This window comes from Rhizomucor pusillus (assembly GCF_041956525.1).
Source record: "Rhizomucor pusillus strain CBS 183.67 unplaced genomic scaffold VTP01scaffold_6, whole genome shotgun sequence".
NCBI classification, from domain to species: domain Eukaryota; kingdom Fungi; phylum Mucoromycota; class Mucoromycetes; order Mucorales; family Lichtheimiaceae; genus Rhizomucor; species Rhizomucor pusillus.
In genome coordinates this window covers 795,085-810,221 of record NW_027192148.1, presented here as the reverse complement: position 1 = coordinate 810,221, position 15,137 = coordinate 795,085, and the positions used below count along the sequence as shown (strand labels likewise).

The following is a 15,137-nucleotide window of genomic DNA, read 5'->3' as shown; positions in this document are numbered from 1 at the left end:
AATTTTACATTTCGTACAACACGAATTTTGTTCTTGCCTTTGGACGAATTTACTTTCCGGAAAGAGTGTACATCACCCCATCCTTACATGTTAAACAACGAGGAAAACACCGAACAGAAGCTTCGTGATGATATTTCTACGACTGTCGAAGGCGGAACACAAGGCTGGCAGAAACAACCGTTTCAGAAATCCAAGACTGAGAAAACGCTGCAGCGCAAAATTGATCTCATGTTTCTACCACTCGTGCTATTTATCATTATGGTAGAGGCAAAACATTATAAAATCTCACATTCGAGATCATTCGCTATTATCATGCACAGCATCAGTGTATAAACCGAGCTACTATGTTCTCCCTTTCTTTAGTACAGCGATAGAACTGTCCTGAGTATCTCTGCAATTCTCGGAATCCATGAAGACACCGGGATCACTGGTTCACAGTTCAGCTAGCTGGGCTCTATATACTTTCTCGGTTACTTGGTCTATCAGACTCCAAACCAGTTCCTCATCCAATGGTTCCCGATAGGCAAATATCCCGGCGTCTGTGTTATCATTTTGGGCGCAGTGACTCTGTGCACTGCTCTTGACCAGAATTTCTCGCAATTGGTGGCATTGCGGTTTCTCCTTGGAATATTCGAAGCGTCCTGTGTACCTTGTATCTACATAATAGTTGCTAATCTGTACAGACGACAAGACCATGCGTATTACTTCAGTACCATAGGCATGTTCCAGGGGTTTGGATCCTTGGTCGGGAACCTGGTGACCGTCGGCATTGCCAATATGGGAAACAAACGTGGCATCGCGACATGGCGATGGTATGTACTCCTATCACCAGAAAGAGCTGTCACTGTTGTTGTGACAATACAAATTACTCTTATATAGGAACCACATCATCTTCGGTGCCCTGACAGTAGCGCTCGGCATTGTGACATTCTTTTTGTGGACAAGCCGAAATCCAAGCTCCTGAAACTCACTCTAGAACAAGAGAAGATCGTTGATGAGCGTACGCAAGACAACGCCGTCGTTCGCAGCAAAAAGTTCAATCGAAGGCATGTCATTGAGTCACTGTGCGAATTACGGTATTATTTGATCATCCTGGGAACGATCGGTATCAGCATGCAGCTTGGCGGTTTACTTTAGCACACAATTTCTCCAGACGTTAGGCAATCTTACAACTACCGAAACAATCTTGCTTAAAGTACCCGGCTCAGTTGCATCCACAATATTTCCACTCGCCTCTGGCTTGATTGCACGACGTACACAGCAGCCCATGTACACTGGTATTCTCATGTGCGTTATCAGCTTGGCTGGCTGCATCGTTCTCGCCTGTGTGCCCAGCGGTGCAGTCAAATTGGTTGGCTGCTACCTCAATTGAGGTATGACGGAGCTTGGGCCATGTTTAATGCAACCGTTGGAAGCAACGTGTCTGGATACACCAAGAAAATTTTCTACAATGGATCTGTGGTAGCTGCTACTATAATTGGCCAATTTATTGGACCGTTGGTGATGCTCGAGCGTGACAAACCACGGTATGTTACTGGAATGATCGTTATTGCGTTGGCAACGGCGTGGCAATTGTATGCTTTGTCATCCTACGTATCTTGATGGTCATAGAAAACAAGCGACGTACGGCTAACACCGCCGGAAGTCTACGATGTGAATCTTGGCTTCACAGATCAAGAGGATAGGAACTTTCTGTATAAAATCTAAGCTTCAAATATTATTTCTCAATTGTTCGTTGATGAAAAGTATAATAAAAAGATACTGCTGCAAAGATGATACAACCCATTTTGGTAAAAGTAAGGAAGGAACAGAGTATAACGATACTCTAATGCGCCAAAGAAATTAGCCAGCAACTACCCGCAGTAATAGATCTTCTTCTTTCATGATGATTAAATATATATATGGTCAGAAGATTTTCATCATTTCATCCTCCCACGCACCTCCAAGTATTGAATTTAGCTTGCTTCTGAGAAAGCAAGATTCCACAAGACTCTTGTCTTCCTTTGGAGTGAGAGATCATGCACCGACAATTTTTGTAACCGTATCGCGCTATAAAGTTGAGATGATGGCTGAAACAGATCCGTGTGCATCCGTAAATGTTTTCATCATTTGACTCGCATCGATAAATTTGAATACCTAATGTATAAATTTCAGAATTGGAATAGCTTATGAGCAGTAGCTAGAAACAACTTTCGACGGCGTTGCCATTGCTTGTATGTAAATCTCATAGTCTTATTAATCTCCTTCCGTTTAAAACACCAGCTTCAACGCGGTATTATTAGAGATGCTTATGAGTAGATCAATACTTTATCTTGCTTTGAAAATTGGATAGCTACATATCATTCATCCTCTTTCAGGCAAGTGCTGCACTAAGTCTATTTCGGACGGATGCCTTCGACTTTCGGATCACTGCAACTCAACTTCTCCCAAAAGTAGGTTTGAGGGCCGAGTAAGGCAAATTACACACATGGGAGTAGCCAATAGGAATAAATGATCACAGCGCTCCTTGGACGGTTCAACTTGTTCAGACTATACATTGTAAGCTGGATTCCTAATTTTTAATTAACAATCTTGCACACGGTGTCAAATGATGGATGAATCTCAAGGCATTCCTTTAATTAAGCCAAGACGTTTGTTACACATACCCTAATCCTAAGGATGTGAAACGTTTTATTTGGCTCTAGCTTTCGCCTTATTTACCTGTAAAGGATAATCCAGGAATTCTGCGCCGAAGCCTTATGACAAAAGCTGGAAACAAACCTGCTATTTGCAAGCTATGAAAATCATAGATATCAGTATATATAAACGATGTTCTCTAGAACCTAATTCCTATTGGTGCAACAATTTTGTTCTTTCATGTCAACAGAAAAGGAGGAGGAGAAGAAGATCGAGCAACAGACGCACTATGATGACAATGCTACTACCGTCGAAGGTGGCATTCAAGAGTTGAAGCAACCTGTTCAGAAATCCGAGGCTGAAAAAAAGCTACAGCGCAAAATTAATTTCATATTTCTACCGCTGGTGATATGGATCCTCATGGTTCAGGCAAGACATTTTATGTATATAAGCGTATGAAATAATAATGTTTCTAACCTTGCATTGCTTTCTTTTTTTTTACCCCTGGATCTAGTTTGCTGATAAAAGTGCGTTGGCATTCTCTGCAATTCTCGGAATCTACCAAGATACAGGCATCACTGGTTCGCAGTTCAGCTGGCTGGGCTCTATTTTCTTTCTCGGTTACTTGATTTACCAAATTCCAAACCAGTTCTTTATCCAATGGTTCCCAATTGGCAGATATCTCAGCGTATGTGCTATTCTGTGGGGCGCTGTGATGCTCTTCACCGCACTTGGCCATACCTTCTCGCAACTGGCGGCTCTGCGATTCCTTCTTGGCACATTTGAAGCAGCTTGTCTTCCATGCATTTATATGATAGTCGCCAATCTATATAGACGACAAGACCATGCGTTTTATATCAGTGTTATAACAATGTGCGTAGGACTTGGAGCTGTATTCGCTGACCTCGTTGCAGCTGGAGTCGCAAATATGGGAAATCAAAGGGGCATCATGATGTGGCGATGGTACGTGCATCAATGATCAAAGACAAGAAAAAGTTGCCAAGCTTTAAATGTTATCGACAGGAATCATATCATCTTTGGGGCGTTGACGGTAGCTCTAGGCATCCTCGCGTTCTTTTTTCTGCTGGACGATCCAAAATCTAAGCTCCTGAGTCTGACACCTGAACAAGAGACGATTGTTGATGAGCGCACCCGAGACAATGCCGTCATTCGCAGCAGAAAGTTTAATCCTAAGCATGCCCTCGAAGCATTAAGTGAGCCACGGTGTTACCTGATCGCTCTGGGGGTGATTACTGGCAGCATGCAATCGAGCGGTCTGATCACGTTTAGCGCACTGTTTATCCAGGAATTGGGGAATTTTACACCCACCGAAACCATCTTGCTCAAGATCCCTGCAGGCTTTCTGAGCAGCATATTTACGCTTGCGGCAGGGTTTATCTCACAACGTACGCAGCAGAATATGTACACCGGTATCCTCTTCTGCATGATCAGCTTGGCGGGCTGTCTGGTTCTTGTGTGTGTTCCCACGGGCGCCGTCAAACTGCTTGGTTACTACCTCGCCTCAAGCATGGGAGGCGCTTTCGCCATGTTTGCTGCAACTATTGGAAGCAATGTGTCTGGATACAGCAAAAAGGTCTTTTACAATTCCACATGGACAGCTGCCAACACGCTTGGCCAATTTATTGGACCATTGGTGATGCTGGAACGTGAAAAGCCGCGATATCTTACTGGAATGATAGTGTTTATGGTTGGCGACGTGGTGACCATCGCATGCTTTATTATCCTGCGCATTTTGATGGTCAGAGAGAACAAACGACGGATCGCCAATCCGCCATCGGAAATCTATGACGTGAATCTCGGTTTGACAGATCGGGAGGACAGGAACTTTCTGTACAAAGTTTAGATACAGTCTGCAGCATTGTTGATCGATCCCCAAAACATTGCGTAACATTCTAACTGATATAAAGAGAATGCTGCGTAGCGGTACACGGTCATCTCAATCTGGTAAAAGGGCAGCAAGAAAGGAGTAGACGGAGGTTTGGAAAAAAACATCCACCAGGATTTAATCTTTTTTCCGCAACATCCCGTCAAGGGATTAAATGCAAAATAAACCATATAGACGCATAGTGTATTTTCCTTTCTCCTTTTGCTTGGCCATGCATGCTCTCGTTTACACTGGTCTAGCTATACTTCCGTCAGTGTTATTTTCGCTAGTGTCGGTTCCAGTGGAGAAAAGACGAACAAGCCAGCAGGTTGTCTTGACAACACTCTTGATTGCTAATCTCCTCATTCCGCTTCACTATGCCGGCACTCATTCGCTGTTTTGCATGATGATGACCGCGGTCTGGGCGTGGATGAACGGTCTGAAAATGGCCGTCTGGTTATATTGTATGCCGCAAGAAGAGAGACGCAAGCGTCCATATTTCGGGACATTGTGGTATTGGCGTGAACGGAAAAAGCAGCCGCCTCAAACAACAACGACAAAGCAACAACAGCAAGCCAGAGCGCAGACTCCAGATATCATTGACAGCAAAAACGAAGCTCCTTTGCCACCGTTGAGCAAGTCCATATCCCTATCATCCTACATACACACATACCTTCAGCATCAAATCCTGTTTGATACCTTATATCTATTCATTAGTTTCCTAGACAGCAAGCAATCGATCGATTTTTTCGAAAGCACAGTCGCGTGGCTGCTACGAATGCCAACCAGCTTCCCCTCTATCACTAACATCGTCTCGAGCTTTTGGCTCTGCATCCTCTTTTCTATATATCTGCAATTTCAGCTGCAGGTCACATACGATGCATTCATGATTGGCTACGGCGTACTGTATCACATTATGCCGTACCTGGGTCTGCCGCAACGATGGGCACAGATTATAAAGACATACATCGAAGAAGCAGCCGACATGCCACCAGCATTCGACTCGCCTTGGGAAGCAACCAGCCTGCGGGATTACTGGAGTAATCGTTGGCACCAGTTTTATAATACTTGTTTCTATCGATTGGCATACGTGCCGTTGCGGCGCTTGTGTGGCAGCAGCAAGATTCTGCGCAGGACAGTGCCAATTTGGAGTGTTTTTGCATTATCAGGCATCATGCATGAGTATTTCTTATATTGCTCTGCAGGCCCTGCGTTGTATTTCGGGTCCAAAGCAGGCGGATGGCAACTACTTTTCTTCCTCCTGCAGCCAATTGGCATACAGATTGGCGATAGCTTTCCGTCCGGATGGCCTGGCCGAATGTGGGCGATCTCGTGGATGGTGCTCGTCTCGCACCTGTTCGTCATCCCCTATCTCTTGTGCAACTACTTTACCATAACCAGACTCCAACTCTTGCCGCTTTTAATTACAATGTTCCAATAGATCATCGCTCCTCAAAATTACTTATTGAAAACAACGACTCTTGTACATAGTCAATCACAACAGCGCGCTTTTTTGGTATCAAATGAATTTATTTATTTGTTGGGTACCATTTTATCCTGATAAATATATGGGATTTGCTGGGAAAGACAGATAATACTCGCTCTTGGAAGGACAGTAACTGTCTATGTAGTTGATATGTAAGAATATGGTTTACGGCTCAAAGGCAAAATAATTATGTACAAGAGATCCAGTCATGCTATACGAGAACGGTAAAAGCAAAACGGTTTCTTTGTACCCGTTCTTTCTTTGTTCAAGTACATATAATAAATAGGAGAGACTTTTGTATTTATCTATTTGATCATCCTTATTCGCAAGCACTTTAAATGACGAAATCCTCTCCGTCATACTTTTTTTTCGCCTTTTTCTACCTTTTTTCTTCATCCTATCTGTTCAGGCGTATGGATCGATGTTAACCTCCTTCATCAGCAACGAGGTCAGTCTGTCCAACAGTAGACCATGCTCTGTCTGTCCGAAGCAAATCCCTACAGGAAAAAAACATGCTTGGTCCATCTTTTAGAGTTTATTGGGCAATTATTCGCTCCAATCTGGTTCTTCCTCGTCTAATCAGGGCAAAAATTTCGATATTTGTCACTTCTATTCAATGTATTATTGTTAACATACTGTCAAATTGTATCTCTTTGCGATATTTTATTACTCTATTCCTTGAAATGGACATTGAGCACACTGAAAATAACGAAAGCGCGCACCCAATTTTCTTGGATTTTAGTTTCGGGGACGTTTGGGCGCATCGCCACCTCTGTGTCTCTCCCTCGCTCGCAAAACTTGTTCAAAGTCAGCGACAATATTCTGCTAACTTGCGTCTAAGACGATCAGTTCCCATTCCAACAGACAATGAACACCGGCAAGTTAGACGTCAAAGACTTTGAGGTAAATAAACTCGTCTACTACTACCTGTTTACCAGGTGCGATCGGCGTCAACGATCTTGTTCAGCGGCCATTACCGTGTTTACGCGCGCGCCTCCTTTTGATTTCGCCCGACGCTAACGCAACTTTTTTGATAGGTCGCATCGCCGCCCACCGATGGCATTTCAGGTCTCGACTTTAGTTCTCAGGCCGATTACCTTGCTGTTTCGTCCTGGGACAACCAGGTGAGCAAATATGAGCTTTTGTATTCCAATATGAATACAAGAGTATTAATTTAGTTTCGTGCAGGTCCGGATATACGAGGTACAACCTTCTGGAAACACAGTGCCTAAAGCTTCCTACGCACATGAAGGACCAGCACTTTGTGTAGCCTGGAGCAAGGTATATATAATACAAGGATAGGTTATTGTCTAGGATTATCCATGCTTTTTATATACTAGGATGGCACCAAAGTTGCATCCGGCGGTGCTGATAAAGCTGGACGCATGTTCGATGTTACGACCGGTCAAACAACCCAAGTAGCACAACACGATGAACCGATCAAGTGCTGCAAGTTCTTGGATCAGGCTCAGCAGATTCTCGCAACGGGAAGTTGGGATAAGACAGTCAGATATTGGGATTTACGATCACCTCAACCTATCGGCACAGTGCAGCTACCCGAGCGATGCTATGCCATGGACATTTCTGGACCTTTAATGGTTGTCGGCACAGCAGAGAAGCATGTCTGTATTTTTGATCTGAACAATCCCACCGTGATCTTCAAGCAGACAACGTCGCCCTTAAAGTGGCAAACACGAGTTGTTTCTTGCTTCCCAGACAATAAGGGATTCGCCATCGGATCTATTGAAGGCCGTGTGGGTATCCAATACGTCGATGACAAGGATTCGAGGTAAAAAAAAGAAAAAAAGGTAAATTGTTTTTGGTCAGCTGCTTTTGCTCATCTTGTCGTAGCAAAAACTTTTCATTCAAGTGCCACCGTGATGAACAAAAGAACGTATATTCGGTCAACTGCATAAGTTTCCATCCGACATATGGTACTTTCTCCACTGGCGGGTCAGACGGTACCGTCAGCTTCTGGGACAAGGACTCCAAACAGCGTCTCAAGGCATTTTCCAACGTCAATGCCACTATTCCATGCACCACTTTTAACCGCAACGGAACTATCTTTGCTTACGCTGTCAGTTATGACTGGTCAAAGGTAATACAGTGCCAGAAACTCGTATTAAAGCTCTATCATTCTTATCATTCGCACTTTACCAGGGCTACAAGTTCTCCTTACCAACCAATACCAACAAGATCTTCTTGCACGCAGTCCGCGACGAAGACGTGAAGCCTCGCACCACAAAGAAACGATAAATTCATTATATTTGCTTTTCATCCGCCTTTTTTCTCTCTACAATAAAAGTTCATTTATCTAGTTGCATCGTATCATTGCCAAACAGTGCATACTTCTACATTGTATGTGCTGAATGACTTATTTTATAGCGGAACAAGTGCTTTAGCGGTCGCTACGCTCCCTGCACTTCCCCGTCAAGTTTAATTCCCTACGCGGAAAGAGTAGAATATAATGAAGTGGACCATAAAAGCATATATGCCACTAGTAGGACTTCTAGTGTAAGTGCGTTTGTGTTTTCATCATCACTTAGCATGCATAATCACATCATTTCAACAGAGACGTATGTATTGTATTGACGACGCCCTCGTTTTATTGATGTTTACTGTAAGTAGATCAAGTAGAAGATCTTTTCAGTAGCTTCAGCACGTTTAAGCCTTCCTGCCATTTCTGTGAGTCGGTAGCGCTCAAAAAGACAATTTTTCCTTTCTGCAGAATGATATCTACTGGATCCATTACTTCTACAGCACACTGTCACTATAGTGCGTACTTTTAGTGCTTTTCAAATTGGCGAAAAGTGTTGAGTAACTTTTCATTTGGACGAAATTCCACTATTCATCAACGATCACTTACGTAGTCTAGCCTTCACGACGATGCACCATTTACAACCGGCAGTTGATATATATCCAATTCAAGAATAGTGACGCTGGTTTGAGAAGCAGTCTTCAAAGACGCCGAACCGCTCAGCTTTGAAAATGTATTGTACTCGCTTCTAAATAGAAAATTCGCTCGAAAGAATTGGCATTCTTAATCATAATAATGATTAAAGAGGATTGGAAGGTGTCGAAGATATTTGTGGCAGGGGGAGCAAGAGTACATAAGAATTTGAAATATTTGACATAGATAGCCTGATAAAAGAAATGGATGGGATTACAACTCAACAATCAATACCCGAACCATCACCATCTTCAATCATGGAGGCACGGCGTTTCTTGCATGGGGTGAAAAAAAGATCCATCATTATCTTGGGGTTGGGTATCATCGCTGCACACGTGTTCGCCAAGGAAACTGCTGCTCTTCTTCTGACTAATCGCTGGCAGAATAATGTCCAACAACCACTAGTGGTGGTTCTTCCACACATATAGGCTTTCCAATGTCGTTAGGAAGCTGTCAAATTCAGCAGCTGACGTAGGCAGTGCAAGGTTGGAGGTGCACTTGGCAATGTATACACCTTGGAGCTCTTTGACGTAAAACATATATCCCATCCTCCTTAAGGGATAATATCAGCATCATGCTCAACAGTAGTAAGCTTTGTACTCTATAGTACCTGTCCAATACGACAAAGTCCAGCCGCGTTCGTCGCTTGTACCTGCAGTGTCGTTGTGGAGGAACTTTCCGCAACAACCATAATCTGACCGCTGCCACCGTCAAGGTCAAGCGCGATTCGCTAATATGCTAGAATAATTCGGATGATTATTGGATGTTGTGTCCGAGAATGAAAAATGTTGTGTCCAAAGGAAATCCCGTCGGGAATAGGGTTGCTGAGCAAACTTGTCAAGATGGCCTTGTTCATCCGAACGTTTTTCGATTGCTGTTTTAAGGGCCATTGTCAAAGTCACATCATCCCGTTTCTGTTGACAAGGATGAGGTCAACGCGTCGATCAAAAGCGGTAAGCTCAGATTGGGTGAGAGGGCTCATTTTCAAATACAGGACTAATTCCACTTCCAACACTGTAAAATTGCAAAGGTGGATGTCTCTTCATATCCGCTGGTTAGTTGCCTGAGTCAGATACGCTTATGGAAATGTTGTGTACTTTGGACTTCATAGTTTCCAGCTCTGACTTGCGGTAGAATATTTGCGCTCTTGTTGGATTGATTAAGGCTCTGTCAAGGATCGTTGCAGGACCAATGTTGACAATGGGCATGTGATTTATAATCGATAAGCAGGTCACTAGAACGTTCATGGATGAACTTCCAATGACAAGCTTCGCCTTTTGTTTGCTCAAATCCGCTCCGAGAATGATGCTGCAGTAGACAGATCAATACCTGCGCAGAGGTGCAGGCAGGGAAGCACCAGATGATTCAACGTGGATCAACAGACTTTTATCGCGCATACACTTGTGCAAGTGATTAACAAGGCTGCTGCTTTGTCTTCAATGATAAATTTTGTCGTGGATCAGTGGCCCATTTTCGCTGGGCCCGAGCCCTCTGTACCTTGCCGGTGTAACTGGAACATTTTTTCATTACACCGCCCGTCAGCACTCCACGGAGTAAACGCATTCTGGGTCCAAATCTGGTTTAGATTCTTAAGGGCGAATTAGTAAGCCGTGCTAAGACAGCAACTCTCAAGTTTATAGATCACATTCTTACAATCAACAATTAAGTTCAGCTACAGCGTTTCCTGGATATGGAATGATTATGACCCAGTAGTCTTCATCAACCAGCAGTGCTTAGATCAGCTTACAACACAGGATCAATGAAGAGAACGTTGATATTTATGGAGCTTGATAACCTTAAGGCGAGACCTGGTACGCCACTGCCGCAGCAGTTTGCCCTTGTTCTCCAGCTTCTTCCCGCTGCTGGAAACTTTAAACTACCATTTGAATCCAGATTCCTGAAAGAAACCGAAACATATCTTGATCAATAACAGTATTTGAGAATGCTCACGAAGAAGGGAATTTATAATTGACCGTTGTACGTACCCTGCTGTCTCCCAATGCGGACGAATATCTTGGAATTTCAGGCACGAAGAGAGAGAAACGCATGTGGTGCCATTTCGGTGATCAGAGACCCCTGTCCCCCGGTTTTTCCAAAGAAGAAAATTTCCCGCCAACCGGGACTTGTGGCCGCCGCGCATTCATAAAAAGGGTTCTTGTGTCGATCCCGCATTTCTTTGTAATTCTTTCCTGCAACTCATACAAACGATATGTCTGATCAAAAAGTTAACGTTGGCGTTGTCGGCTTTGGTACGAATAGTAGTAGTTGCTCATTTGCGTCGAATTAGTGTTTGCTAACGACGATGCAGGCTTCGCTTCGCGCACTTTCCATTGTCCTTTGATCGTATCTTCGCCGTACCTCCACCTCCAGGCCGTTGTTGAGCGCCACAGCGACAATAGCAGGAAAGTTTATCCTTGGGTGAACGTGGCCAAGAGCACCGACGAGCTGTTTGCCATGCAAGACATTGACCTTGTCGTTATTACCACGCCCAACGATTCCCACTTTCCCTTGGCCAAGGAAGCCATGGAAAAGGGCAAACATGGTACGTATTTCAAGGCCATGTAATCATGATAAGTAGACTAAATATTATCCACGTAATACATAGTCGTTGTTGAGAAGCCCTTTGTCGTCACTTCTGCCGAAGCCGAAGAGTTATGCAAGATCTCGCAACAGACTGGCAAGATCTGCAGCGTTTACCAGAACCGCCGATGGGATGGTGACTTTTTGACCGTCAAGAAGCTTGTATCCGGCGGCCATCTTGGTCGATTGGTTGAATACGAGTCCCACTTTGACCGTTTCCGCAACTTTGTCAAGCCTGGATGGAGAGAGAAGGATGATCAGCCTGGTTCCGGTATGCTCTACGATCTGGGTGCTCACTTGATCGATCAAGGTATAAAACAAGGAGAAGAGAAAAAAAGAAGAGAGAGAGAGAGAGCATACTCTAACACATCATCGATGATTCAAACATTTAGCTGTCAGCTTATTTGGATTACCAAAGAGCTTGTATGCAACCATCGGCAACCAGCGACGTCTGAAAGAATCGAGCGTTGTCGACGACTTCACCATCATTTTCAAGTATGAAAATGACTTCAACGTTATCTTGAGATCGAGCATGCTTGCGCGTCAGACACCCGTCTTGAGATTCTCGCTGCGCGGTATGGAAGGTTCCTACGTCAAGCACTACCTCGACGTGCAGGAGGACCAGCTCAAGGCCGGACTCGTTCCGAGCAGTGCAGGCTACGGCGTGGAAAAGGAAGAACGATGGGGAACCATCAACTCCGATATAAATGGCGTGCACGTCGTCGGCACTGTCGAAACCGAGAAGGGCAACTACCTTGCATTCTACAACAACGTCGGTGAAGCTATCCTCAAGAACGATCCTAACCACCTCGCTGTTAAGCCCCAGGATGGCTTGAACTGCATCCGATTGATCGAGCTCGCCAAGAAGAGCAGCGACGAAGGCCGCGCGATCCAGTTGTAAATTGTTGATAGATCGTGATGATCCTCCAAATAACACCCATCCACATAACACTTATCATATGCACGACCACCCACACGTTCATCACATTCCCTCTTTCTCCCTTGTAGAATCGGTAATAAAAACACTGTTCTCGCTTCGTTCAATATACACAACGTAGACAAAGAACAACTTTTCAGGGTTTACTTGTGAATGCCGAGCTTTGGGTATATCTAGCTACTATTACTGTGCCAAGAGTGCCTTGCCCTGAGTAGTAACTTCGCCGTCTGCTTCAACGTATTCGACATCCTCGTGCTTAAAAGACAAGGTGCTAACAGCATCGTCGGGGACTTCAACGGAGTAGCCCTTGATAGCAGAGTTGTAACGGTGCTTGACCTTGGCGCCGCTAGCCTCGGTTTGCGCAATGTGCTTCTCGATGACGTCGTCGGGAGTATCCTTCTTGAAAGTGACAATGTAGTGAGAAGCTATAGTTAAGGAAAGAGAGTTAGATCACACACACTGTTAGCCCAAAATCCACACCTCATCGATACCTACAGGGCATGGTGACAAGCGTGTATCAAATATAAGAAAGAAGAGCGCGAGAAACGATGGCTCGCCCAGGGCTTTATTTGTAATGCCGCCGCAAGTCCTGAGCGTTACACCACGCTGCCATACCCAATCACGTTAGGCGTCAGTTTACTGTTTCATGTCGTCCCGCACTGACTGCAGCAGCAGCAGCCAAAACATGCAAGCGCCCGTCCGTATGCATCCCAAAAACCTTCTAGTTGGCTACCCCGCGAACCCGTCCGCAAATCACGGTCAAACGGCGATGGTGTGATAGCAACACTTGGCTTTAAATGAACTGTATATAACAATGCATTTGATCTCAAAAGGAAGTGGCGTTGTAGTTGCTAGAGCACGTACGTAAGAGAGGAAGCCGATCTAAAGCATAGTCTCGATTGCAATAACACACCTGCAGCAACAGCGAGGGACGATTACAATATACTGACAAAGATGTTACCATCTGATAGATAGCGAGAGTGGTATGTAGCATTTTTTTTTGGATAACGCTATACATGCACTGTGAATATATTGTCTTTGACTGAGGCGGCATAGATCGAGTAACACAACACATACATCTGTATCTGGAGTACAGCAATCGCTGTCTTACGCTATTAAGGGTGGCAAAGACAGGACGATATCCCCCATTGTACGAGCATTGAAAATACGTGGTATCCAAAATGTAATTGATGTTCTGTGATGAGTGGATGACGGCATCATATTAGTAGATCGAATTTGAGCACCAGGCTTGTTAACTCATCATATGATATAGAACAAGACGTTATTTGCCTAACCCAGCATCTTTTACAGGCCGACAACCCAGTTTTGGACTTTATGAATGAACGATAGGCTTTGTATACCAAGCAAAAACATTATCATCTTTCTATTTAGTTGTCTATAAATGTGGAGATCAGCAAGGTCGTGACAGCGCATCGCTCGATATTCCATTGCTTTTACCTGCTGCACGTGATACACATTTATTGTTGACAAGATTACCCAGCCCTACGTACTTTACATTATTATTGGCGTTATATTCGCAACTTGAACTACAGAAAGCGCAGAGAGCATACATAGGAATACTGCCGCAGTAATCATAGACCGCGTTCGATGCCCCAGGAGTTCTGGGTGTCTGCCTTTATGGATAGTTTACAGATTTACATAGCCCAGGATTTACACGGTGGCATCGGAGTGTGAATGATGGAGGCGAATGGGCTTACTGGAAATGATTCTTATGGCAACAGCTTATCCATAAGCTACAGTTTTGTCTTGACACGGTGACAAGCACGAAAAAAATATAAAAAAATCTACGTTTTCGCCTGGGGGCCGCCGCTGCTATCTTTTTCTCTTCTTTCTTCCCCTTCTTGCTCTCACCCCTTTCCTCATTTCTGAAATGACTCTTCGACAACTCGCTGCCCGCGTCGTCCGTCCATACGCGCCTGCTCTTCGCAAGTCCGCTTACATCTCTACCTTCCGCACCTACGCCAGTAAGTTGTATTCACTTTATTTTTCCTTTTCCTTTGCTTCTCACTCACTCAATCGATCCTCTACAAAGCCAAGCGCTTCACTGACGATCACGAATGGATCTCTGTTGAGGACGGCGTCGGTACTATCGGTATCACTGATTATGCACAAAGAGTAAGTACCCAAAAACATTTCTCTCAAGGGGATCGTTACTGACATGTGTTCTCTAGTCTTTGGGCGACGTTGTCTTTGTTGAATCGCCTGCCGTTGGCCAAAAGGTGAACAAGCAAGGCAAGTTACATTCCGTGGAAAAAAAAGAATGTTTGGTTGTATTTTAATGCGAGTAATAATAATCTGCAGATCAAATTGGCGCTGTCGAGTCCGTCAAGGCCGCCAGCGATATCTACTCTCCCGTCACCGGTGAAGTTGTAGATGTTAACGAGGAGTTGTCAGGAACACCTTCCTTGATTAACGAAAGCCCTGAGGAAATTGGTGAGTTGCGTTAACAGTGTTTCTCCTCGCGTTCCAAAACTTCTAACCCCGTTTATCTAGGCTGGTTGGCCAAGATCAAGCTCTCCAACCCTGAGGAATTGGAAGGTCTCATGGACGAGACCCAATACGCTGTCTATGTTGAAAATGCCGAAGAACATTAAAAAAAGAAAGACTGAGTCTCAACTCACTCCTCTCTCACACACATTACAGCTCCTCTTCTCTTCTCATC

General features: G+C 44.4%; 8 protein-coding genes across 8 annotated transcripts; 6 read left to right on the top strand and 2 right to left on the bottom strand.

Annotated features, from left to right (window-relative positions):
* Nucleotides 1-87: 87 nt before the first annotated feature.
* VTP01DRAFT_9239 (uncharacterized protein) lies at nt 88-1,372 on the top strand (the record flags this gene model as incomplete). Its single annotated transcript, XM_069388449.1, has 5 exons — nt 88-261; nt 448-645; nt 711-812; nt 880-1,076; nt 1,138-1,372. 5 exons carry the CDS (start codon nt 88-90, stop codon nt 1,370-1,372), a joined length of 906 nt encoding a protein of 301 aa, XP_069240745.1.
* A 1,484-nt stretch (nt 1,373-2,856) lies between these two features.
* VTP01DRAFT_9238 (uncharacterized protein) lies at nt 2,857-4,480 on the top strand (the record flags this gene model as incomplete). The annotated part of the gene is made up of 3 exons (XM_069388448.1): nt 2,857-3,045; nt 3,131-3,579; nt 3,640-4,480. 3 exons carry the CDS (start codon nt 2,857-2,859, stop codon nt 4,478-4,480), a joined length of 1,479 nt encoding a protein of 492 aa, XP_069240744.1.
* A 253-nt stretch (nt 4,481-4,733) lies between these two features.
* On the top strand, nt 4,734-5,942 carry VTP01DRAFT_9237 (uncharacterized protein; the record flags this gene model as incomplete). The annotated part of the gene is made up of 1 exon (XM_069388447.1): nt 4,734-5,942. The coding sequence occupies one exon, from the start codon at nt 4,734-4,736 to the stop codon at nt 5,940-5,942; it is 1,209 nt and encodes a 402-aa protein (XP_069240743.1).
* Nucleotides 5,943-6,854: 912 nt separating this feature from the next.
* On the top strand, nt 6,855-8,243 carry VTP01DRAFT_9236 (uncharacterized protein; the record flags this gene model as incomplete). Its single annotated transcript, XM_069388446.1, has 6 exons — nt 6,855-6,890; nt 7,025-7,111; nt 7,176-7,268; nt 7,328-7,776; nt 7,839-8,085; nt 8,148-8,243. 6 exons carry the CDS (start codon nt 6,855-6,857, stop codon nt 8,241-8,243), a joined length of 1,008 nt encoding a protein of 335 aa, XP_069240742.1.
* A 1,095-nt stretch (nt 8,244-9,338) lies between these two features.
* On the bottom strand, nt 9,339-10,334 carry VTP01DRAFT_9235 (uncharacterized protein; the record flags this gene model as incomplete). The annotated part of the gene is made up of 5 exons (XM_069388445.1): nt 9,339-9,489; nt 9,548-9,667; nt 9,840-9,951; nt 10,001-10,191; nt 10,267-10,334. 5 exons carry the CDS (start codon nt 10,332-10,334, stop codon nt 9,339-9,341), a joined length of 642 nt encoding a protein of 213 aa, XP_069240741.1.
* Nucleotides 10,335-11,146: 812 nt separating this feature from the next.
* Nucleotides 11,147-12,418, top strand: VTP01DRAFT_9234 (uncharacterized protein; the record flags this gene model as incomplete). Its single annotated transcript, XM_069388444.1, has 4 exons — nt 11,147-11,186; nt 11,246-11,479; nt 11,543-11,827; nt 11,910-12,418. The coding sequence occupies 4 exons, from the start codon at nt 11,147-11,149 to the stop codon at nt 12,416-12,418; spliced, it is 1,068 nt and encodes a 355-aa protein (XP_069240740.1).
* Nucleotides 12,419-12,637: 219 nt separating this feature from the next.
* VTP01DRAFT_9233 (uncharacterized protein) lies at nt 12,638-12,956 on the bottom strand (the record flags this gene model as incomplete). Its single annotated transcript, XM_069388443.1, has 2 exons — nt 12,638-12,879; nt 12,950-12,956. The coding sequence occupies 2 exons, from the start codon at nt 12,954-12,956 to the stop codon at nt 12,638-12,640; spliced, it is 249 nt and encodes an 82-aa protein (XP_069240739.1).
* Nucleotides 12,957-14,345: 1,389 nt separating this feature from the next.
* VTP01DRAFT_9232 (uncharacterized protein) lies at nt 14,346-15,069 on the top strand (the record flags this gene model as incomplete). The annotated part of the gene is made up of 5 exons (XM_069388442.1): nt 14,346-14,439; nt 14,508-14,590; nt 14,647-14,707; nt 14,777-14,908; nt 14,969-15,069. 5 exons carry the CDS (start codon nt 14,346-14,348, stop codon nt 15,067-15,069), a joined length of 471 nt encoding a protein of 156 aa, XP_069240738.1.
* Between the last annotated feature and the right edge of the window lie 68 nt (nt 15,070-15,137).